At 40.0% G+C, this 25975-nt stretch overlaps 2 protein-coding genes across 2 annotated transcripts in view; both read left to right on the top strand.

The window, feature by feature from the left end:
- LOC139911338 (uncharacterized) overlaps positions 1-25975 on the top strand; it is a 279947-nt gene that overhangs the window by 147372 nt on the left and 106600 nt on the right. The gene's annotated exons all lie outside the window — the stretch shown is intronic.
- LOC139911337 (uncharacterized) overlaps positions 13760-25975 on the top strand; it is a 59870-nt gene continuing 47654 nt past the window's right edge. The window contains exon 1 of the mRNA XM_071898850.2: positions 13760-14231. Coding sequence (XP_071754951.2) covers positions 13760-14231 — 472 coding nt within the window. The remainder of the gene's footprint in view (positions 14232-25975) is intronic.

Raw genomic sequence — 25975 nt, 5'->3', positions numbered from 1 at the left:
CATAAAAATGCCAAAAATAAATCTTTAAAAGAAAAAAAAAGTAAAAGTTCTGCGTTCAGAAGTTTACTTCAGTAAAAGTCTAGAAGTCTTAGCAGTGAAACGTACTGAAGTATCAAAAGTAAAAGTCCTCATTCTGTCAGAGAGTTAAATTATTGCAGCACAGGCCGCGGCCGCACGGATCCGCTGTGTCTGTCCGTCTCCGTTCATTTCAAAGTTCAACCCGGTTGAACTTTTTCTGGACGGACGGATTCGTCACCGTCCGTTTAGCAAATCAGAGGCGTTCCTACATGTTTTTTTTGTTTTGTTTTTGAAATAGAAAATCTATCTGTCAGTGATTCTGTCCCTTTTCTGTGGCCGCTGCCTTAACCTGTAAGAAGTAGCCTATTTTAATGTTGTCGGTTTAATTGCTCCATATATTGTTGGGGAGTTTAAACTCTATAACAGTGCAACATATTTTATGAGCTCATCGTATGTTTTGCATGTTAAACCTTATTCTGCAAAGTTAACTAGTAACTCCAGCCGGCAGATAAATGTAGTGGAGGAAGAAGAAGAAAGTCAGTAAGTGCAGTATTTACTTACTACTAACTAACTAACTTACTAACTACTGCAGTAGTTATAACTTTCCATCTCTGTGTACCAGTAAGACAGGTGCATTAGTAACAGTAGTCTAGGACGGGTGTAACAGTAAGACAAATTATTCAATTGTTATCATTAAAAAATGACAAATTTAAAACCCAGGGGTAAAGGAGATGATACAACGTTGCCTTCAATTGCTCCTCGGAAACTCCAAGATCTAAAATCATAAATACGACTTCTCCCACATTCAAGTGCTTTTGGTTGGGAATAATGACAAAGTGGACTCTGTAACAAAGTCGTTTCTTGGGTGTCTGTTGTTGTATAAATCAAATGGCACAGAGAGTCACAGCTGAATAAAGAGGACAAAACACACACTGGGAATGTAAACAATGTGTTTTCATTTATTTATTAGACGATTGTTGCTGAATTATGCAAGGCAAATAAAAATGCATGGGAACACAGGGATCCAAACAATAACATAAAATCATGAAACACATAACAGTTTCCATCAGCTGCTGACACAGCTTCAATTCTCTCTGCCTCCTAAAAACATCTCGGCATCTCAGGTATCTAAGAAACTCTCGAGATTCCCATTATTATATCCCTTCATTATAATATTGATTTATATCATTTTTCATCAGTGTGTGTGTACGAGTAGGACAGTGCCTGCGAGGCCAGTTGGGCAGAAACATGTTACAGTAAGATTATTACTTTTTCCAGTGTGACGAAATGCTATTTCAGGTTCAGTAAATATATTACACCTACTAATCAAAAGGTAAGTTGTTGGCCCATTTTAATTATTAAAAACGTGTCATTATAAAACTGACATCTATCTTATCTCCCTCCTATCTCTTCTTCTTCCTCTTCCTCTTCCTCTTCCTCTCTGTCTCTCTCACACACTCTGTCTCTGCCCACACACACACACACACACACACACACACACACACACACACACACACACACACATATTCTCTGTCTCTGTCAGCCGTTACCACCAGTATCGGTGTTTAAGAACTGGCTAGACAGCTTTGGAGGAATCTAGAGGATGTGGCTCTGCATTTAAGACACACACTAGCATACACACACACACACACACACACACACACACACACACACACACACACACACACACACACACAGAACTCGTGTTATAACCTGTTAATGTCAGGCTCTGATGAGTGTTGTCTTGTTGGATATCAAAAATATTGACTAGCATCAGACTGTTTTCCCAGACTTTCAACAATACACTGTACACCTAAACACAAACATTCAATTCACATCTATTTAAGTTAGTTTAGCTCATTTAAATTCTATTCAATTCAACAACCTTGATTTATACAGAGAGCAAGTGTCCTAATTTTAAAATACTGCAGATGTACAAAAACAGAAACAGAACAGTGACTGCATTAAACTTGAACTAACCTATCATGTAATGATCTTCTTCCCCTTCTACAAAAAAAAAATCTGATTCTGCCTTTTCGACTTATTCCTATTAAAGTCTTAGCTGATGAAGTCTGTGATACACAGTTGGTTTCACTTCTGTTAACAAAATGCACTTATTGTAAGTCGCTTTGGATAAAAGTGTCTGCTAAATGACGTAATGTAATGTAATGTAAATAATGACAAAACATACAACAGTTTATAAAAGAAACACAACAAAAGAACGAGCTCACTGATCGTGCATGATACCACTCTGTGTTAACAAGATGTTGATATAAAGTTTATATAACCTAATAAGGGGATGAATTTTGCATGAACTAAGTGGTGAATTAATATAAATTAATGTAAATGTAAGGTTATTTTAAGGGATTGGTGGTATGTGGTGACCTAAATAATGTCTTGAGCTTATATAACAGACATACTTTAGATGACAGAGAGAGTGAGAGAGAGAGACACACACACACACAGAGAGAGAGAGAGAGAGAGAGAGAGAGAGAGAGAGAGAGAGAGAGAGAGAGAGAGAGAGAGAGAGAGAGAGAGAGAGAGAGAGATGAAATCTGGGGCCTCATTACAAATGCAACTAGGAAGCCTGGGACAAAACCCCGACTGAAATTCTGCATTTGTAATTCTGCAAAAACACACTAGGTGGCACAGAAGGAGTCCAGACTGGGCCTGTAGAGCAGAGCATCATGGGAGATTCCCTCTACATCTTGAGAAAAGAGCAGCCAAGTTTGGGACTGACAGAGTCTCACCACAGTACTGACACACTGACAGAGTCTCACCACAGTACTGACACACTGACAGAGTCTCACCACAGTACTGACAGACTGACAGAGTCTCACCACAGCACTGACAGACTGACAGAGTCTCACCACAGTACTGACAGACTGACAGAGTCTCACCACAGTACTGACAGACTGACAGAGTCTCACCACAGTACTGACACACTGACAGAGTCTCACCACAGTACTGACACACTGACAGAGTCTCACCACAGTACTGACAGACTGACAGAGTCTCGCCACAGTACTGACACACTGACAGAGTCTCGCCACAGCACTGACACACTGACAGAGTCTCACCACAGCACTGACACACTGACAGAGTCTCGCCACAGTACTGACAGAGTCTCACCACAGTACTGACACACTGACAGAGTCTGACCACAGTACCGACACACTGACAGAGTCTCACCACAGTACTGACACACTGACAGAGTCTCACCACAGTACTGACACACTGACAGAGTCTCACCACAGTACTGACAGAGTCTCACCACAGTACTGACACACTGACAGAGTCTCACCACAGTACTGACACACTGACAGAGTCTCACCACAGTACTGACACACTGACAGAGTCTCACCACAGTACTGAACTAACCCTATAACCACACAACCGCCACTGACAAAATTCAAACAAATAGAAAAAACAAAACAAGAAGAATATTATCACTATTGGCAAAAAGAAATCAAACTTGTAAACAAAACTAAATGCTTCCAAAACCTCAAAACAAATTACAGTTTGGCCCAAATCTGATCAGAATCAAACAGCCAGACAGGAAGCTGCTGACGCTGTACAGACAGAAGAACCTGCTGCCAAGAGAAGAAAGAAAGAGTCACACTGCGACTCAGGAGAAACAGGAAGTGAAGAAGAAGAACTCTTCTTCTCTCCTGGACCGAGTCTGAACACATCAGGAACTCAGACTGTTCAAACATCTCTGAAAGAATAGAGAATTTGCAAAATCTCAGTATCAATTAAAAAAATGTGTGTCTCCTCCTTGGAGAAAATGTTGAAACAGTAGAACTCTGTGCTCGGTATGTGATGTCATGATGATGTCATGGTGATGTCATGCCATAATCTAAGAAACACATCAACTCTGTAAACTCTTCTTTAACTTTACTTTTTTTGTAATCATCACTGTTATTGTTGTTACTGTCCAGAAATGTGATGAATCTATGTATTTAATATGCAGTTTACTTCATTTTATTTTACTTTATTTCTATCTCATTTGTGTTTGAAATTGAATCTATGCTTTGGCAACATGTGCACATGTACGTCATGCCAATAAAGCTCATTGAATTGAATTTAATTGAATTTTCTCTCTCTCTCTCTGAAATAGGATAAAGTAGATCTTATCCTCTTATTAGCAGCATTGGTATTTGGCACACAGCCTGGTTCTAATTACTTCACATGATAGCCAGCAGATGAATGATAATGACAATATATACATATATATATATTTTTATCATTTATGTATTATTTTTATTCAATGCAGGTTTTTTTTATTTAATTTAATTGAAATTGAACTTAATGAAATTTATTCAATGTAAAAGTCGAAATGATAACTTTTTTCACTTTATATTTAATAAATGTAATCCCCCCCCCTCCCACACACACACACACACACACACACACACACACACACACACACACACGCACAAGCTTTAGCGCCACCGTGTGGTTCAGAAACTGAACTACACCCACTGTCATCCTCTCATCAATATGAAAAAGAGTATGATCCAACAGTGTGACTTCAAACAGGATTAGATCAGAACCAGGTGTCATTTTTTAATCCCCAGTTGATACTCTGGAGAAACAAGGGCATGTTTCAGGTGAAGAGTCACGTGACATGACACAGAGTCACTCCACAGATCTGTCCAGCAGCCTTGCCTAACTAAAAAGCAAACTCAGACCTTTGCTTTCTAAGAAAATTAAACTTAAATGAACAAGACTGAAGCTGGAGCACTGCAGACTGAACAGCTATGCACAGATTGAAAGAAAACTGTAATTGAGCATCTTTATATTACATTACATTACATTACATCATTTAGCGGACACATTTTTCTAAAGCGACTTATAATAAGTACAATTTATCAACAGTAGTCAAACCGACCATATATTGTAAGAGTAGAAGAGGAGAAGGGAAAGGGGAAAGAGGGATCTACTTTGTGTACTTGTCCGTGACCTGTAATTTTTCCTTTACTTGAGTACATTTTTACTTAAGTATTGTACTTCACTACATTTTATATCACATCCATTACAGAGAACAGATAGAACAGAAGTAAAATATCAGTAAAGTAGCAATACATCTACTGGAGCAGGACGTTTTAGTAGTCTACTCTTGCCACCACTGGTTATTTTAGCCACAGTAAAGAAAGGGAGGTTTAATTCAAGATGTTTCCGATTTAGGAGTTTCTTCCTTTTCTTTTTAAACTTTGCTCGGCCGATAAGGGGAACCATCAACTAATTGAATTAAGAATTGTGCAGCTTTTGCAACTCACAGCAGTATACCCTTTACATTTATTTACAGTTACGTGTAGAGGTCTACCGGAAATCTTATGAGAAGAAGAAGAAGAAGGAGAAGAAGAAGAAGGAGGAGGAAAGGTGGAGTCGTGAATAAAGCTTTGTGACTTGTGATGTTGTATTTCTGTCATTTATAACTCTAAATAAATAAAGACGCCCTCTAGAGGCCATCTCAAAAACTAACAGATGACTGATAGACTGCCTGACCTGAATTTGCACCAAGTATGCATAGCTGCAGCGAACATCTCCAAAAAGGCGGGGCCTTATCTCCAAGTGGGCGTGGCTATCAACAGACCTCCAAGTGGGAAGGACCAGTGACAAGGTTGCCATGTCCGTAGTTTTTCACAGCAATTTTGGCTTAAAACAAGTGACAGGGTTCATCATAAATTTTCATCTGTATGTATGCAAATTCTGGCTTATAATGATACATTTAATTGAATAAATTTGGTAATTAAAATTTTAGTGAAGTGCATTTTCATGCACTGACACTTTCTGCCAATAATAAAATTCAAATGCAAAATTATTTGGCACTATATTTTTTTCCTCCAGTTAAATTTAATGCATTTGCATATCAGTGTTTACACTTTTTCATTTTTAAAATCAATATGAGGTCAACATCTAAAATTATGTAGGAGGGATACACACATCCACCTCAACAGAGTTAATCAACTCTGTGTCTATATAATTCATATGTTGGAGTAAACATATCATGTAAAATCTTCCATGTAACAAACTGTACTCAGTGAAAATATTTGGGCATCTTACAGTAGCTGTTAATGGTTTAAATCCTACTGTAACACACTTAATGAGTCCTATGTACTACTGTACAGAAATGTGGGAATAAGAATAACCCACATTGGATTATGGCTCACAATATATAGGCCTGGTGGGGTGTAATGGCTGCTATAGCTCACCATGCATATATAGGCCTAGCAGGTTCTAATTAAGAAATGCTACACAAGAGGATGTCCTTCACTGCCATTATTGTCATTACAGTAATACAGACCGCTGACATCACTGAGATCTCAGTCTCATCCAAATCTTGTGTACTTTTGTAAATGGTCATGCCACAACAAACCAAACTTCACTTTACTTAAATTAAATTGCAATTCCTATATTGGAAATGTAAGGCTCCCTGCCAGACACGTAACTACATCCACCTGTACACGACACAGTCCAGCACTTGCTTGGACCCCTAACTATTGCCCAGACCAATATTAAGTGACCTGTAACGGAGTGAAATGAAACTGACATGGGAATGTCAGTCTCACCTGTATGGACTTTGATGTGGATCTTCAGATAACCCCTCCGACTAAAACTTCTATTACAAACTGAATCAATAAATGGTTTCTCCCCTGTGTGGATGAACATGTATCTTCAAACATTTTTTAATACAACTTTTTCCGCACGTTGAGCAGCTATGTATTTACATTTAGCTGAACTGACAGTAATCTGAAGTCTCTGAAGAAAACAGTCACACATTAAGGACATACAGAAGAGTATGCAATAACATGACTTGTAACACCAGTTTTTATGATTGGTGGTTATTGATAATAATGTAGTCTACATTAGTAAATATGGGTGTCTAGATTAAATCTGATTAAGAACTTTATAACAAAAGACATACCCAAAATATGTTTCTTTATTTCCAGACAATCTTTTAGTATTTACAACTGAGAGATGTGCAAGAATTATGGATTTCACATCATTTGGTACAGCTTGCACAAAGACATAATATTCCTGTTGATTTCTGCAGGCCAACCGGCATCACAACATAATTTAGTAAAATAAGGTAAGCCTCATAATAAACACCCAATGTCCACCTCTAAACCAGGACAGTCCAGCAAAGTGAGGGTGAGAGGAAAGACAAACATACCAAAAACGGACCCATACACATTACTGCAACACTGTGTATCAGAAAAAAACAATGAAATAAAAAGATGGACAGATGGTAATAGAAAAACAGAATTGTCTCTTCCCTATGTTTGTATTAATATAGGCAGCATTCATCTCTTCTCGCTTATTTAATAGCAGTTACAATTACATTGATAATTCACAAGACTGTAGACTCTAGTATCCTATCCTATGTTCAGTATAACATAGTCATATCAATTTACCTAAATCATAAAACTGAGAACTGCAGGGACATCTGCAAAACATAAAATTGCAAGGGCATGAAGTAAGTATGATGTCCCTGGAGTAGAGTATATTCAGGTCTATGTTGTAGTGCGTTCTGTCATCTGCTGACAGGTTGTAGCTTTTATAGTGAAAAGTCATCCAAGTCATCCTAGAATAGTAAAACATACATAATGATTTTTCTATGATGTTTTCCATCATGAATTACAACGCCTTCTTTCAGTTAGAAAATTGTGCCTCAAAATTACAAAGTAATTAAGAAAAATTAATAATTTGTTAACTAACTACAACATCTTACGTCGGTATTTCATTGTAATTGTACTCAAGTGCTTCTATTTTCCACGCTATACTTAGGCTACTTGACACTACATTCACAGTGGAATATTGTACTTTTTACTCCACTACACTGACGAAGATTTTACATATAAAACCATGATCGTCTTATAAAATATAATGCAGTGTTACAGAATAAACTTCCCAATAGATTAACCTCCGTCAATTTTAAAATGCTTTTTTACAAGTTTATGCATCAATAATAATCCAGTAATATCGTAGCCTAGGCTGTATCATTCTGAAAGCAGTCACTCTGTATGCTATAATGAGCATTTGTACTTATTTTATGTACTTTAAATAGCTTTCTTACAGGTAAATGATCAGAATACTTCGTCCACTAATGTATAACCAATCCATTTATAAAAACCTACATTTAAATTGCATGTTGAGCAATCTCGTACGCTTTTGAGGCAGTTGAGTGGTAATGGAGTTAAAGAATAGTTTAAACGGAAAAACAACATTTTCTAAATATCTTTTTTTTAGATAAGGGGTGTCAGGTTTGTAAATAACGAGTTGCACATACAGTAGCTTAAAAGGACATGACATCATATCACATCATCTCACCTGGATTAGCCCCATACAGCAAAACTGCACAAGGCTTTTGTCCAAAAATCCTCCATCAAATATACCGTTATCTTTGAGGTCTGTCAATAGGGCTGTCCAGGACTCCATACACTGCTTTCGTAGAGATCCCCACCTGGATTATATTATTTGATTGGCTGTGCTAGCCCCCTCCAAATAACTGTCAATTCTTTGAGCGTGGTTGGACCGAAGAAGACGCTGAAAGTCAAGGATTAAGTCAAGAAACAGCAACCCTGTATAATGTTAACCAAAAATGTTAAATTATGTTATATTACTATATTTCAGCGTTGAGGTAGGCTACTTACATTCATGATTTTACTAATCTAAAAACCTATTATCGGGAATCGCAAGAAAGTTTCAGAGCGACACAGAGCGTCCCCGTAACCATAGTAACTCTCTCACTCCTGCCTGCGTGCGCACGGCGCGAGAGGAGCGGGAGAGACGCTGTGCTGCTGCCACAACGCTGTGAGAACCAAGGAGAACGTGTAAAGTTTGAATTGCGTGAGTCTCACGGTCAGTGCGTGAGAGTTGGCAGCCCTGGGCCGTCTCCATTGGCTTGCGCGACGCGCGCGAGCATAGACTTTAAACGTTCAGCTAACGTCAAGGTTAAGAAATGGTATGGTCCACTTTAGGGGTGTCTGAAATCGTATTAGAAGATTCTTCCAGGCATGATGAATATGGGAAATATATTGTAATATTTACGATTACAGGTAAGAAGGATATATAAATGTTTCGACCCCTCCGACCTGTTGTTTTTACCTCTTTTGGGGGGGGGGGGGGGGGGGGGTCCAAGTCTTAATTAGGGGGGTCAGACACCCCCAATCCCCCCCGTAATTCGAACCGTGGAGGTAAAGCAAAACATATTGCGAGGGAACGCAAATTATTGCGAGGTAACGCGAAACATATTGCGAGGGAACACAAAATATTGCAAGGTAACGCAAAACATATTGCGAGGGAACGCAAAAAATATTGCGAGGGAACGCAAATAATTGCGAGGTGACGCAAAACATATTGCGAGGGAACGCAACAAAAATAAATTCTCGCCGTGACCCTAGGGGGGCTCCGTAGTAATACGCCTTGAAGCATCATTTGAAATTCTCAAATGAAGAAGATATGTGACATCGCGCAAGATGGCGGCTGGTGTATGCAAACATTCTTGAACGGGGTATTACTTCCCGTTTTTTTCCTTTCAAAGTTACAATTTACAACTTTGATTTACCGACAGAGGAATGTATGGATGACACTATCACGAATATATAAACTGGAGCCGAGGCTCCGTTTAACTCTGAGAGGAAGAAGAAGAAGAAGAAGAAACTTCTCTCTCTTATGGATTCAGATGAATGCTTTTGTGGAGCTATTGGAGCTTTGAAGGACAAAGTTTGTCAGTAAATAGTTCAGGAGGAAAAGTTCCTGTCACTGTGTGAAAATGTCTAAAGTCCAAAAGCTGAGAGCGTTGGTGAAGCAGCGACTAACTGCGGCTGTTGAAGAGATATTTGGGCTGTTTGAAAAAACGATAGCAGAGTACGAGGAGGAAGCTTCTCGTTCAAAAGAGATCGACCGACAACGAAAGCTGCTGGACGCTGTTTTAAATCCTGAAGTGCGGTTACACAGAGCAGGTTTGTGAAACTTTAATGTTATTAGCCTCGCGACAGCAGGGGCTCTGTGGCTCGTGCTGCCCGTCGGTCTCTCTGTTCACTTTATGGGTCACGTGCAGCCTACTTTGGCCATTTTAGGACATCCTCAGCCGCCTTGTCAGTCGTAGATCTACTTCGTCAAATTTAGGTGGACAGGTTTAGCTTGTGCCAGGTTTAGCTGACAATTGTCAGACTTCGATGGAGATGGAGTTGTAACGGGATAGTCTATTATCTACCGCTATTATCATTAACTTGTTAAAGCAGGCAAAACGATCTTTGAAGACTATGCACAACAGCAAGCACTGATGGTCACAAGTTAAGCTGGCTGCAATGTGTTATGGACACCTTTGTTTAATATTGACTATTTTGGCATAAATCCATTTTGTAATAAAGAATTGTTGAATGGCCAAGATGGTGCACGTGAATTTTCTGCAGGTTAGTTGTACATAGCTTTAGAAATATGTTGTCCATGACATCGAATCCCATGTGGGGTCATTTATTTGCTTTTGAAATGAAAGAACAGGGTGGTGTAAGAAAGAACAAGTTAATAATGATAATTCTTATTATGAACCCAACTTAGAGCAGAAGCAACTGGGGCACACAAAAGGCACACAAGAAACCTGATCTGGTTTGATAAGAATGTGATAACGGGGGAAGAGGGATGATGTGTGGATGCTGGGTTTACACATTTGAAACTCACATCACTGTACTTGCTTTAAACCTAGTGGAATCTCAGCTGCAGTGTAAACTCTCAGCTACTCACTTCAGACTGTCAGGTGTCTTGAAAATAAAATTCCATGCAATCTACAACTAGAACTCAGAAACACAAATTGATGGGTGTATCTCCGCATGTCTCAGAGACATCAGTGCTTGGATGTCTGTGCACCACCTCAAGCCCAATCTTGACAAGACGGAGCTAAAAAGGGAAAGATTGCCCTCTCACAGACCTCTCCATCACCACTGACAACACCACTGTGTTGCCCTCTCAGACTGCCAAGAACCTACAGGTGATCCTGGACAACCATCTGTCCTGCTCTGCCTACATTGCAGCGACAACCCGCTCCTGTAGGTTCTCCCTCTATAACATCTGTAAAATTCGTTGTGCCGCTTCCCTCGCGCAACTCCTGGTCCAGGCACTAGTCATCTTCCGCCTGGACTACTCCAGCGTTCTTCTGGCCGTGCTACCCGCCTCTGCCATCAAACCTTTATAGCGCATTCAAAACGCTGCAGCCAGTCTGGTATTCAACCAACAGAAATTCTCCCCTATTCCAGTCACTTCACTGGCTTCCCATCTCTGCACGCATCAAATTTAATTTAATTTCATTGCCCATCTTTCAGCGGAGACTAAAAACACATCTCTTTAGGTTACACCTGGACCCCTCTTGAACTAACCTATCGTGTAACGATCTTCTTCCCCTTCTTCAAAAAAAAACAAAACTCAAGTCAACGAATGCTACTTATTCCTATTAAAAGGCTTAGCTGATGAAGATTGTGATACACAGTTGGTTTCACTACTGTTGACAAAATGCACTGCAAAATGCAATGTAATTTTATGCATTAGCTAGAAAAGTTAGCCATGTTAGCTCCCAGGCGGGTGCTTAAGTTCATAGCATGCATAATCTTTCACTCACCGCGGGATTAGCCAAAACTAGAGAACGTCTCATTATCTGTAAAACTGATCCTCCGGCACTTTACGGTCTGGTCTGTATGGACTGTAAGCTGCTGTCCTGTTTAAATGTACCATTTAAATGCCAATAAAGAAAATAAACTTGGTCACATTGAATGAATTATTGTCCACTTACACCCGCTTCTTATGACAGGTCTGGTACCATGTAAATACATTGGTTGCGTTTCTTTGCAAGAACGGTCTGTTTTTAGAGCACATCACAGTTGTGCTCCTCAAAGTGTTGAATGACCTGCTTTTAGCTGCTGATGCTTGGGAATCTTCTGTTTTAATTCTTTTAGATCTTAGTGCGGCTTTCGACACAGTCGACCACACTATTTTATTGGATCGTCTTAAAAATTGTGTGGGCGTCTCCAGTACTGTTTTAAAATGGTTTTATTCCTATTTACATGACAGGTGTTTTAGTGTAGCCATTGGGGCTTCAAGATCTTCTTGTGCGAAGATGAAATGTGGGGTTCCTCAGTGGTCTGTCCTTGGACAACTCCTATTCTCTACCTACATGTTACCTCTAGGCCGTGTTATTCGCAAGCACAATGTCAGTTTTCATTCATATGCTGATGACACTCAACTGTACCTCTCCTTCAACACTGATGATACACTGCAGTTTAACACACTCCATGACTGCCTCATTCAAAACTGGATGTCACAAAATTGACTGCAACTGAACTCCAATAAATCTGAAGTAGGTAGTATTGGCCCAGACATTACTAGTCCCCAAATTTCTACTTTCTACTCTTGCATCATTATCCTCAAATGTGAAAATGTGAAAAGTACAGCAAAAATGTTGGTGTTGTTTTTGACAACAATCTTCGTTTTGAGAACCAGGTTATGGCAGTAGTTCAGTCATGTTTCGTGCAACTTAGGAAACTCTAAAATTTGTTCATTTTTGTCTCATAAGAACCTGGAGATTGTTGTCGATTCCTTCATTTTATCGTGCTTAGACTATTGTATCTCTTTAAACCTGCCTGACCCAGCAAAATCTTCACCGATTACAGCTTATTCAAAATGCTGCTGCCAGACTCCTCACAAGGTCCAGAAAAAGGGAACATATCACACCTATCTTATCTTCTCTCCATTGGCTCACTATACGTTTTAGAATCACTTTATGAACCTGAACGCACTTTAACATCCTCAGATAAGGCCCTCCTCACCATCCCTCGGGCTAGACTGAAAACGAAAGATGACAGAGCCTTTTCTGTCAGGGCCCCCACATTCTGGAACAACCTCCCTGAGGAGATCCAGCGGGACAGCACTGTATCCATAGGTTTAAGCTTGTCACAGTTTTCCTTAATGTATATATGTCTGTATATGCAGACTTCCAGCATGATTGATCTCATTAACATTATGAAGTAATGGTAACAAGCTTAGGTTGACTTACACTCACAGTTTTCCTTAATGTGTATATCACTGTATTTCAGCCATACCTCCAGACCTCCAGCAGCTGTTGGTCAGTAAAGAAGAGGTTCCCCCTGAGCAGCAGGAGTGGAGCCCCGCTCTGGACCAGGAGGACCCAGAGCCCCCACACATTAAAGAGAAACAGGAGGAACTCTGGACCAGTCAGGAGGGAGAGCAGCTTCAAGGGCTGGAGGAGGCTGATATCACCAAGTTCCCATCCACTCCTGTCCCATTCAAACCTCAGTCCTCACAGCTTCATCAAAGCCAAACTGAGGAGAACAGAGAGGCAGAGCCTCTAGCCAGCAGCTCAACTGAACAGATGAAATCAGAAGCTGATAGAGAGGACTGTGGAGTATCAGAACCAGCCAGGAACTTGGATCCAGCTAGTGATGTACAACCATCTAGTGATGGCAAGACTTCAGACTCTTCTGAACCTGAGACTGAAGACAGTGATGATGATTGGATGGAAACTAGTGAACCTCAGTCAGGTTTAGACTCACTGAAAAACAATGAAGTTCTTGGGAAGAAACAGTTTATTTGCTCAGTTTGTGGTAAAAGATTTGGTCATAACGGAGACTTGAACAAACACATGAGAGTCCACACAGGAGAGAAGCCATTTAATTGCTCACTCTGTGGTAACAGTTTTGGTCAAAAAATAGATTTGCAGAGACACATGAGAATCCACACAGGAGAGAAACCATTTAATTGCTCAGTTTGTCGTAAAAGTTTTATTTATAAAGGACAATTAAAGAGACACATGAGAGTCCACACAGGAGAGAAACCATTTAAATGCTCAGTCTGTGATAAAGGTTTTTGTAAAAACGCAAACTTGAAACAACACATGATAATCCACACAGGAGAGAAACCATTTAATTGCTCAGTCTGTGGCAAAAGTTTTGGTCTAAAAGGAAACTTGAAAAATCACATGAGAGTCCACACAGGAGAGAAGCCATTTAATTGCTCACTCTGTGGTAACAGTTTTGGTCAAAACGCAGAGTTGCAGAGACACATGATAATCCACACAGGAGAGAAACCATTTAATTGCTCAGTCTGTGGTAGAAGTTTTGGTCGTAAAGGACAATTAAAGAGACACATGAGAGTCCACACAGGAGAGAAACCATTTACTTGCTCACTCTGTGGTAGAAGTTTTGGTTGTAAAGGACAATTAAAGAGACACATGAGAGTCCACACAGGAGAGAAACCATTTACTTGCTCAGTCTGTGGTAACCGTTTTGGTCGTAAAGAAAGCTTGAAACAACACATGAGAGTCCACACAGGAGAGAAACCATTTAAATGCTCAGTCTGTGGCAAAGGTTTTTGTAAAAACGCAAACTTGAAGAGACACATGATAATCCACACAGGAGAGAAACCATTTACTTGCTCAGTCTGTGGTAAAAGTGTTGGTGATAACAGAACCTTGAAGACACACATGGAACTCCACACAGGAGAGAAACCATTTAAATGCTCAGTCTGTGGTAAACGTTTTGGTCTTAAAGGAAAGCTGAAGACACACATGACAGTCCACACAGCAGAGGTCACTTAATATTGGGCTGGACAATAATTCAATATTATCATTGTCTTTCAGTAGAAACATATTGTGATACCATTGATCGAGTGATTGTCATACACAATTCTGTTCTAAATGAATGATAAAATGCAAATCATTAGTGTCTCAAAATGAGATGAAACAAATGAGAGAATATTATTTGAAAATTACATGTTTGTATCTTATATTCTTCATTTCAAAAATGCCATCAGGCATCGATACCTCATGAAGCTTCTTGAGATTTAGGAAAAGTGGAGGCTGTTCAGGATGGTTGGAAGATGGAGATCATCAGTTTACATGAAAGAAACTGAGTATTTCAAAATCTAACATCAGTCAAGACATTCACTGATAAAAGGAGAAACTTCTGACTCAACAGATCAAATGGCTAATCTGTCAGAAAAGGTTTGCTGTACTTTTTGTATCTTTTGGGTCTTTTTCATTACTTAGTTGTCCACATTTAAATACAATCAGCAATGGAGAATTGATTTTATATTGAAATTGAATTTCTGTCTGGTTTAATTCAATGTACTCATTCATTGTAAATTTACACTGTAGTTGGACTTGTACTTGCTGAGTTATAGAGTTGTTAGTACTCTTCCCATACACTTCTATTATTTTCTTTTTCTTAAAGCAGGTAGAATAATTGTAATAATTGACTGTATAACTATATATAACTGTATAACTGTTCTATCATACTGGGCACAAAAGCACAAACCTTTTCCTTAACAAAGTATAGGCTACTTGGTCTGGGTTCACTTGTTTCAGCTTTTATGTTTAATTCACTGACCCTCATTTACAGTCAGTTTATTCACTTTACTTTTTTTTCCACTTTACATTTTTATCACATTATATATTTACGTTTGAAGCGGGTAATACAAATAAAGGCCTTGATGATGCTGGTGATAATTATTGTTATTGTTATTGTTATCAAATTCTTTATTTTTTATTTAACCTTTATTTAACCTTTATTTAACGAGGCAGGTCAATTAAGAACAAATACTTATTTACAATGACGGCCTGGCCGTCCATTTCTTGCCTGGCCACACAACAGAAATAAGTGGTGAGAGTAAATTCTTGGTACAAGGAGAGAACTGTCCTTGAGACGCTTTGTATCAGAAATGAACAGGGAAAACTTGCTTTCAGTTTATTTCGATTGAATTAAAGAGCACTCGAGGCTCAAATCTTATCCCATTATTTAGTTTCTATCAGTTATTCGATCAAATATGCAGGATGTGTGTGCTTGATTTCAGTGATGTTTCCACTGTATCATTGTTGCACTTGTTTTTTTACACGTTAAGTTTTTTTTTCTTTATAAAATCTCATTGTCTTTTGTAATGTCCTTGTGAACAGGGCTTTCTCTCAGTCCATTTCCCTGTAGAAATAGAGCAAAAGAAAGAATTTGAAGCAATATCCTGTTCTCTAACAGGAAAGTAGGTGGAATAAGTTTGATCATTCATGTCCTGCTGCTACAGACAACTGATGAAGTATAAAATCCTACAGGCATGTGGGCAATTTGCAAAAGTCATGACACAAAATCCAAATCAAATCAGTCACAGAGTTTAAAAAACACACATTTAATGTTGTCTTATTCCTAGACAAAGAGAACATCATGCAGTATCACTTTTAATTGTATGAGGTCTCAATACATTTTTCACTGTGAGTTATAGCAGGTAATGGTGTTGTAAATCATGTCATAGTACAGACTAGTATATTACTGTAACATCCCAGGAGGGAGGGCTGGAAACCGGTGATACCTGTTGAAACAGGATAACTACAGAGTTGGGAAACGAGACAATGTTGTGGTACTCAGGCGTTCTTCCTCTCTTCAAGATATTTTCTTCACTTTGAAATTAAGTGTGATATATGGAATTCAACAATGAATGCTCTCTCGCTATTTGTCAATAAAAAGACAAAAATCCATTCTTGATAATAATTTACAGTAATATTAGTCACTGTTTAGCTATTATGTGACAATGAAAGGTAAAAATCATACATTAATAATATCTGAACTGTTTCACTAGTTACTTTTTCTGTTATACAACAACATGAGTAAATTCCAAAGATTAGTCTAGTAGCTATGGAGATTTGCTTTTACAACCAAAAAGGCTACATCACTGCCCACCTGTAAGGCACTGGAGTTAACACTACCGAGCCCCCTATCTCTGGAACCAGCTACCTCTTATAGTCAGGGAAGCTAATTCTGTCAAAATCTTCAAATCTAGACTCAAAACATATTGATTCTCGCAATCATACGACCTACCATAGCACCATTGGCTTGGGATCGACACAGTCTATTCTCTTACCTTAGCTTAGACAGTATTTATATAGGAATTTGCCGTTGGGAACATAGCATAGGGCTGCTTCCTGGTTACACTGTGTCTAATCACTTCCTATCTGCTTTGTGTACGAGTGTGTCTGTGGCCAAATATGTCTGGGTTTTGTGCTGCTTTTGCACAGCTGTGTGTGTGTGTGTGCACCTGGTTTTCTCCTCCCCTTCTCTCAGATTCCAGTGCAGTCTTCTAGCTGTCAGCGGACGGGTGCTGCCCCGGCTCTGATGGTCGTCTGTGCCGGCCTTAGTCCCATCCCTGATGCTGCTCCCACCAGACGTGTATCTGACCCCGTGCGTTCTATGTGCAGCTGTTTTTCTCCCCTTCCTCTGTGCGTGTGTGTTGTGTGTGTGTACGCGGCTGCGTTTCTCTCCTCTACTCTGACTCCAGTGCAGTGTTTTATCTGGCAGTGGCGGGTGCTGACCTGGCTCTTCCTTCGTCAGAGTTTTTCCTTGTGTGCATTAAGGGTCTAAGGCTGGGGGTGCCGGGTAGGTTGTTTGTCTTGCTAAAATCTCATCTTGTCTACCTTGTGCTTTTCGCTATGCTTGTCCTATATCTTTCTGTTCACCACTGATTTTGTTTATTTAGACCCAGCTAGGCTCATTCTCTGTAAAGTCTTCCGAGACATGCTTGTGATAAAGGGCTATATAAATAAACAAACTTGACTTAACATTACCAGCGCTCCTCCGCGGGCGCGTCATGGTCCACGTCATATATTCACTTCTCCACAGTACGATTTGGTGACAATATATAAAGGAGTAAGGTGAACTTGTTGGAGAGAAAAATGCCTTGTATTTCCGTTTTTCATTTTTGTTTTAATGAAATGAAAATCAAATCACCATTCGTTGTTCATTTCATTAATTTCTGTTTCTGAAAAGAAAATACAAAGACCAAAAAATACACGGTAACCAGTAAACTTTATTTCTGATCGAAATAATAAAGACCTTTTTACTAATCCATCGACCTGTCTGGAATAACTTCGCCTTGCTATTCCTGCTGCGTAAGTAGATTTAGGTAGGGTCTCTCTCTCGCTCTCTCTCACTCTCTCATTGTCCGCTATTGATCTCTGTGGAACTTTCCGAAATGCGCAAATGTTTCAGAGCGAAAGAGAGACAGCGCGTCCCCGTAACCATAGCAACTCAATCTCCCACTCCTGCCGTGACAGCACAGGAGGGGAGACGCTCTGTGCAGCACTACGTATGCATGATACCAACACCAGTCTCATATGGCAAGACTTTTTAACATTCATTAATTTTAAGGCACCCGTCACTACAAAAATACATAAAAAGGATGTCCCGCATTTTGATAAATTCAAGCTCAAGCTTGATAAACTCAAGCAAATTTTAATCTATAACTTTCTATCATATTGTCATTTATTCCCAAGCATGCCTAACCCTCGTGTGGACGGCCGCAGGCTCGTATCCACCGTAAGCACTTGTCCACCCCCCTCTCGGGTTTCGGGAAATTTATAAAGCTAACATCGGCCATATGCAGTCGGTCCATATACCTGGTGTCACTGTTACACACTCCATAACAGCAGTGTTTTATGTACACCATGACTCCAAAAAAACTACTGTAGGAAAAGAAAAATGAAATATAATTGTGGGTTTTCCCGGTTTCTCTGACTCCCTGTATTGAGCGGGTGATTCTATGTCTGACTTCTGCCTCGCGCACATTTTTGACGTCATAGCTGGTGTGCTAAAAATAGCTATTTATGCCAAGTTGAGAAAGCTCTCAAACTAAAAGAGATAGGAAAACTTAAGGTGGCAAGCACAGGGAGGGTGGGATTTTGATCACGGGGGTGCCAATGAGTGTAGGTATGGAGGAGCTAAAGAGGAATCTCAAAGGAGGAAAAATAATGAATGTGCAAAGACTGAAAACAACAAAAGGAGGAGTGAAAAAGGATAGTGAAACAGTTCTGATTGAATTTGAAGGAGAGAGCGTGCCTAAGAAAGTATTCCTGGGTTTTATGAGTTACCCGGTGAGAGTGTATGTGCCAAAGCCATTAAGGTGCTCTAATTGTCAAAGGTTTGGACACATAGGCAGAAACTGTAAAGAGAAGAGGAGATGTGCTAGATGTGGGCGCGATCATAAGTATGGAAAGTGTGGAACAGGGGTGCAACCAAAATGCTGTAACTGTGGGGGAGCCCATAATGTGGCATATGGTGGGTGTGAGGTTATGAGAAGGGAGAATAATATCCAAAAAGTAAGAGTGGAAAGAAGGATCACTTATGCAGAAGCTGTAAGAGTGTCAAGAGAACAGAACAATGCTACTAATGAACAAGGAGCAATGGGAGTTCGAGAGCTACAACAAAGAACAAGTGACAGGATTTATGTGGACAAAAGGGCTTTAGTAACTTTCATTGCAGGGGTGATTAACAGTACGGCTGAAGTAAAGTCAAAAAATTATAAAATTCAGCTGATTGTCAAAGCAGCAGTGAATCATTTAGGATTAGCGGGACTGACATGGGAAGAAGTGAGGGAGAACCTCACCAATCAGTCAAGCCAGGAAGCACCATGGGTTGGTTAGTACTAATTATGGTAATTCTCTTACAATGGAATGCCAGGAGCTTACTGGCTAATGGCCAGGAATTCAAGCATTTCATTAAAGAAATGGCTGTAAAACCGGATGTAGTATGTGTTCAGGAAACCTGGTTAAAACCAACTTTAGACTTTGTGGTACTTTGTGCTACTCTTCATCAGTATGATCAATGACGTTTTCTCAAAGGTACCAGTAGATATAGGTAGGTGGTCATTGTTTGCGTATGATGGGGCCTTGTGGAAAAGGGGAAGGAACATGGAGCATGTAATCAGGAAAGTACAAGGAGCAATTGATGAGGTGGTGGAGTGGGGTCATGATTGGGGGTGTATAGGTTCTCAGTAGAAAAAACTCAATCGGTCTTTTTCACCAGGAAAAGAATTGAGGAAGGGATGAAGCTAAGGATGTATGGGAAAGAATTAGAAAGGGTTGGAACGTTTTGATTCACGGTTAACATGGGCAGACCATATCAGGAGAATAGAAGAAAAATGCAAAAAAGTAATAAATGTGATGAAATGTTTGACCGGTAGGGAACGGGGAGCAAGTTGCGCATCGTTGAAAAGAATGTATGTGGCCTTGATAAGATCTGTGTTGGATTATGGCAGTGTAGCATATGGAGCAGCAGCCAGGTCTCTTATAAGGAAATTGGATGTGATTCAGGCACAGGCACTGAGAGTGTGCAGTGGGGCTTTTAAATCATCGCCAGTACAGGTAGAAATGAGAGAAATGCCGTTTGAATTAAGAAGGATGCAACTGATGGCAAATTACTGGGCTAATTTGCAGGGACACAATGATTCCCACCCCACAAAAGGAGTGTTGCAGGAGTGCTGGGAGAATGGGAAGTATCAGAGGGATAACTTTGGTCGGGCAGGGAATGACATTGCAAAAGAATTTAGAGTGTTTGATTTGAGGATAAGCCCTTCAGTAGTTTATCCGGTGGTGGCTCCATGGATGCTTGTGTGGCCTGATATAGACTGGTATTTGTTAGAGGTAAAAAGGAAAGAAAAAGATAAAATTGATTTGGTAAGTGCATTTAACTATCATGTAATGAAAGAGTCAGGAGAGACAGGAGTGACAGGATTTGGGATGGCGATACCAGCAAAAGGAATTGGAATCAACAGAAGAACATCCAATAAGTTCGGGGTTCACACAGTGGAGATGTTGGCAGCGTTGGTTGCACTACGATGGGTGGAAAAAAACTAGACTAGATAAGGTGTTGATATGCTCAGATTCATCCTCAAGGTCCTTAAGGTCTTTCCATTCAAACAGCCGTCAAGATGTGCTGTATGAAATCCTTCAGTCAGTCACAAGAATAACAAATCAGGGAGGGCTGGTAAAATTTCTGTGGGTTCCAGCGCATGGAGGGGGAATGAGAGGGTGGATGAGTTGGCTAAGAGGGCTTTAAAGAAAGTAAATATAGAAATGAAAATTATTATCAGTAAAGCAGAGGTTAAATGTGTAATCTGGGAAAAAAATCAACCAAATGTGGCAAGAAAGGTGGGACAGAGAGGGGGAAAGGGAGGCATTTATATCAAATTCAAAACAGTGTCAAAGTTACTAGGGTAGGTAGTGGACACAGGAGAGAGGAAATTGTGTTGACATGGTTAAGGTTGGGGCACTGTGCACTAAACAAAACACTGAAAATGGTAGGGAAACACCAGACAGGATTGTGTGAGGGATGTCAGGAGGAGGAGGAGTCAGTGGAGTCATATAGTTCTGAGTTGTAGGGGGTATGGGACACGGAGAGAGATGATGAGGATTAATCTGAGGGACTTAGGGTGCAGGAATTCACATTAAAAGGATAACTGAGCATGGGTGAGAGAGCACAGATCAGGGCACTGTTAGATTTCTTAAGGGACACAGGGTTTTTTTTATAGGATATGATGGATAAGCAGGGATAGGGTGCTAGGGTGGCTGACATGGATATGGATTTTATAGTAGGACTAGGTTGTAAAGCATGGAGGATACAATGTAGTTTAGGGTGTGTGTGTGTGTGTGTGTGTGTGTGTGTGTTTTGAAGGGATTTATATTGTAAGTCTATTGTCTGAGTCCACACTCCGGAGCAGAAGGTGGCGGTAATGCACCAATAAGCTGGATGCCAACCGCCGTAAAACAAGAAGAAGAAGAAGAAGAAAGCTTTGTGACGTCGCGCAAGATGGCGGCCGGTGTATGCAAATATTCTTGAGCGGAGGCCTACTTACCGATTTTTTCCTTTCAAAAGTCTAGCTTAGAACTTTAATTAACCAACATAAGACTGTGTATATATGGATGACACTATCGCGGATATATAAACTGGAGCCGAGGCTCCGTTTAGCTCTGAGAGGAAGAAGAAGAAGCTCCTCTCTCTTATGGACTCAGATGAATGGTTTAGCTGTGAAGCTACATTGGAGCTATTGGAGCTTTGAAGGACAACGTTTGTCAGTAAAACATTCAGGAGGAAACGTTCCTGTCACTGTGTGGAAATGTCTAAAGTCCAAAAGCTGAGAGCGTTGGTGAAGCAGCGACTAACTGCGGCTGTTGAAGAGATATTTGGGCTGTTTGAAAGAACGATAGCAGAGTACGAGGAGGAAGCTTCTCGTTCAAAAGAGGAGATCGACCGACAACGAAAGCTGCTGGACGCTGTTTTAAATCCTGAAGTGCGGTTACACAGAGCAGGTTGGTGACATTTAAATGTTACTTTCACATTACTCACACACATTTTATGATATTTCTGTTGTGAGCACTGCTTGGCCTACAGCCTCGTGTCTCAGAGCTCATTAATCCTAAAACCAGAGCTCCAGAGCGTTAACTGCATTAGGTTACTTTATGGATGGCTTTGTTCATTTGATGCTCACCTGGGTGAAAGTGTGCAGGGAGCTGCAGACTCAGTCGGGAGACCCGAGTTTGATTCCCGGTAGGGACGCTTCCACAAAATTCAACGTTGCGGGTCTGTTAGACTCCTGTTTCTGGTACTCTGTGATCCAGTACACTGTAACAATTACAACAGTTTTCTACACAGTCTGTATTATACAGATTGAGAAAACTTTAGCTATTTTACAGTTAGACATAACCTCTTGACTAAAGACTGAAATGTTTTGCAAGGGAGAGAATGGAATTGTAAATGGTTGGAAGTTGCAAAACCAAAAAATATTTACTTTTAAAGCCTGAATCTGTGATATTGTGACCATATAGATGTTGGATATATTTTGGCCCATTCACATCTAGAACGATAACTATAAATTACAACGATAGGCTATATTGTTGCTCAAGCATTCACACTATAAGGGTATTGTTTCATTTTTCGGTGCAGAATATTCATAGAAAAATGGAGGATGATTCCTTTACTGGCTTGTTTTTATTTTACTCGCTCTCTAAAGTAAATAAATTACACAGTCACATTACACAGTAGTAGATTTGGTTTCATGAATTGCTACAAAAGAGAGAGGAGCTGGGAGAATCAAATATTATTTTTTATGGGAGCTGTCTTGACATTAGTGTGCTTTGTTTATATGAGGGTTAATGGTAGTCACCAAGTGAATTTCTTTAACAGTAGGAGACTCTGAACACCACATCTACTGCGGATCGAAGAGGCAAGTCTCCTGTAGCATGTTGAGAGAAACACTCATCATGGCTAAACGGTTTTTCACTACTGGAGGGACACACATGATGCTGCCTCCCTGTCATAGCCATTTAAAATATATGATAAATAGGTCTAAATGTGTCATGGCGCATTTACCCTCGGCAGGTTAGGTTAGGTTAGCCAACATGCTATTTTGTTAGCTAGCTATCTAGCAAATACACTAGTTAGCGAGTTAACTTGCTTCCAAGTCAGTAATAGGGATGCACCGATACCGATACTGGTATCGGTATCGGTGCCGATACCAGGCTAAAATGGAATATCGGTATCGGAGATTTTACCCAAGACTAAAATCTGATAACGAAAGCCATGAGTAACATGTAAGAAATAAAAGCAAACTGTCTTGATTTTATGCATTTGTGGCACATAGAAGCCTGTATTTCTCAAACAGTGGGAAAAACAAGGATTTTATCTCAATAATTTTGTCCATTGACCCCAAACTAAGGAAGTAAGCCTGCACTGTTCAGTAAAAGTAATGGATCGGATCGGTACTCAGTATCGGCAGATACTTAAACTTTCATACTCGTAATCGGTATCGACATTGAAAAAGTGGCATCGGTGCATCCCTAGTCAGTAAACACAACTTACTGCAAATTCAGAAGAAAACCAGCCGCTCACACACTCACACACTCACAGCTGTGCAAATGCAGCACATAAACCCAGACATATTTGGCCACAGACACACTCGTACAGACAGCAAATAGAAAGTGATTAGACACAGTGTAACCAGGAAGCAGCCCTAAGCTATGTTCCCAATGGCAAATTCCTATATAAATACTGCTAAGGTAAGAGAATAGACTGTGTCGATCCCAAGCCAATGGTTCTATGGTAGGTTGTATGATTGCGAGAATAAGAAGGTTTTGAGTCTACGACTAGCATCTCAGTTTTGTTGGCATTTAGTCGCAAGAAGTTTTGTGACATCCAATTTGTGACAGCGATTAGGCATAATTCTTGGTTTGTAAGTTGTGAATGGTCCTCAGGTCTAATGGGTATGTAAATTTGAGTGTTGTCCGCGTAACAGTGAAATTTAATACCATAACTGTGGAAAATTTCACCAAGAGGTAGCATGTAAATGGAGAAAAGCAAAGGTCCTAGCACAGATCGGTACACCAAAGTTAACTTTATATTGCTCAGATATTATATTTTTGTGTGAGACACAATGGCCCTCATTTATCAATCTAACGTAGAAACCAGCGCAGATCCGAGCGCAGAAATCATCTTACGACAGGGTTCACGTGTGATTCATGAAACGTTCGTATCTCGACAATCACAGCGTAAGAATGATCGTTGAAAACAATCGTCATTTAAATATCAAGCCCCTAGATATTCTCGGTTTAGAGGCCTCGCCCCTAGAGTTTACGACATGGAGATGCGTAATACGTCCAAGAAGAGAAACTTCTCCGACCTCGAAATAGAAACTCTAACGTCGCAAGTCCAGTTGAACCAATTAGTTCTATTTGGCAGCCTGAAAAGTGGCATCAAAGGAAGTCGGAAAAATGCAGTATGGAAAGAAATCTGCGGTCAACTGCGTTGCCGTCGACAACCGAACTCCAGCTGAGGTTTGAATATTTCATTCATACATCCGTGATAAGTATAGCCTATATATATTATAGTAATATAATAGCTTATATCGCAATTCTTTACATTTAGGTGAAGAAAAAATGGTCAGACCTCAAACAAGTAGGCTATCTCAAAATGAAAGAGAAATTAATCTTACACCAGAAAACTGTTAACCCTGTTAATTGCAAACAATTTGAAAATACCTATTTATGTTAGAGATAGGCTATATGACACATAGTCGATGTAGGCCTTTACAAAATAGAATATTTTGCCATAGGCTACATATTTTTAAGTGATGAATATGTGGCTGCATATGCTTAGATGCCAGTCAGAATATATGGTCTATATATCTATAATTTATAGATAATAGTTAATATATCTATAATAACAATTCTCCGACTCAGCCAGATTTATGCTGCACTGCAAGTCCACGCTGACTCGAAAAACTTGCGTACACGAGTTGAGACTTGACGTGAGATTTGATCGTAACCTCCGCTCACGTCCAAATTGATAAAAGTGTAGCGACTACTATCAATGAAAAAGGCCGCTAAGACGCTAAGTAGACTCTTAACTGTGACACGTTCAAACAAACCCATACTGAAGTCCAGATGTGTCTTATACTGTTTATTAAACAGAAAGACTGGAATAATCAAAGCAAGACGTGATGGTCAACAAAAGATATCGGAGCCCTACTCACCCTCTTTGTCTGAATCCCGCCGTACAAGTGAACAGGTAAATAATGGGAAACCACACCCATGTGTCAATTACCGGAAGCGATAGTAACCAAAAAGAGCATGCGCAGCCTTGACAAATAATAAACAACACAGGCTAAATACACATTTTGGCTCCTACACCGAGCTTTGCGTGGAAATGACCGTACGCCCAGTTTTCTGTCGTACGTTCGTTTCGTAAATGAGGGCCATTGTGTTCTATTGGATAAGTAGGAATTGAGCCAGGAAAGCGCCAACTTAGTTCGCTAGGCGGTTTAGGAGAATATTATGATCGACTGTATCGAATGCCGCCTTCAAATCAAGTAAGAGAAGAACAGAAGAAGAGTCGGAATCTGAGGCGAAGAGTAGGTAATTTACCACCTTTTGTGAGAGCAGTCTCAGTGCTATGGAGAGACCTAAAGCCAGATTAAGAAGGTTTGAAAAGACTATTGCACAAGAGGTAGTCGGTTAGTTGGATAGAAACTATTCTTTCCAAGACTTTCGAGAGGGAAGGGAGATTAGAGATTGGTCTGTTATTAAGAACATTAGTATCGAGGTTAGATTTTTTGAGCAGAGGTTTAATTGCGGATG

Source organism: Centroberyx gerrardi, chromosome 7 (genome assembly GCF_048128805.1).
Source record: "Centroberyx gerrardi isolate f3 chromosome 7, fCenGer3.hap1.cur.20231027, whole genome shotgun sequence".
Taxonomy (NCBI): Eukaryota; Metazoa; Chordata; class Actinopteri; order Beryciformes; family Berycidae; genus Centroberyx; species Centroberyx gerrardi.
Note: the sequence above shows the minus strand (reverse complement) of the source record. Positions and strands in the feature narration are given on the sequence as shown.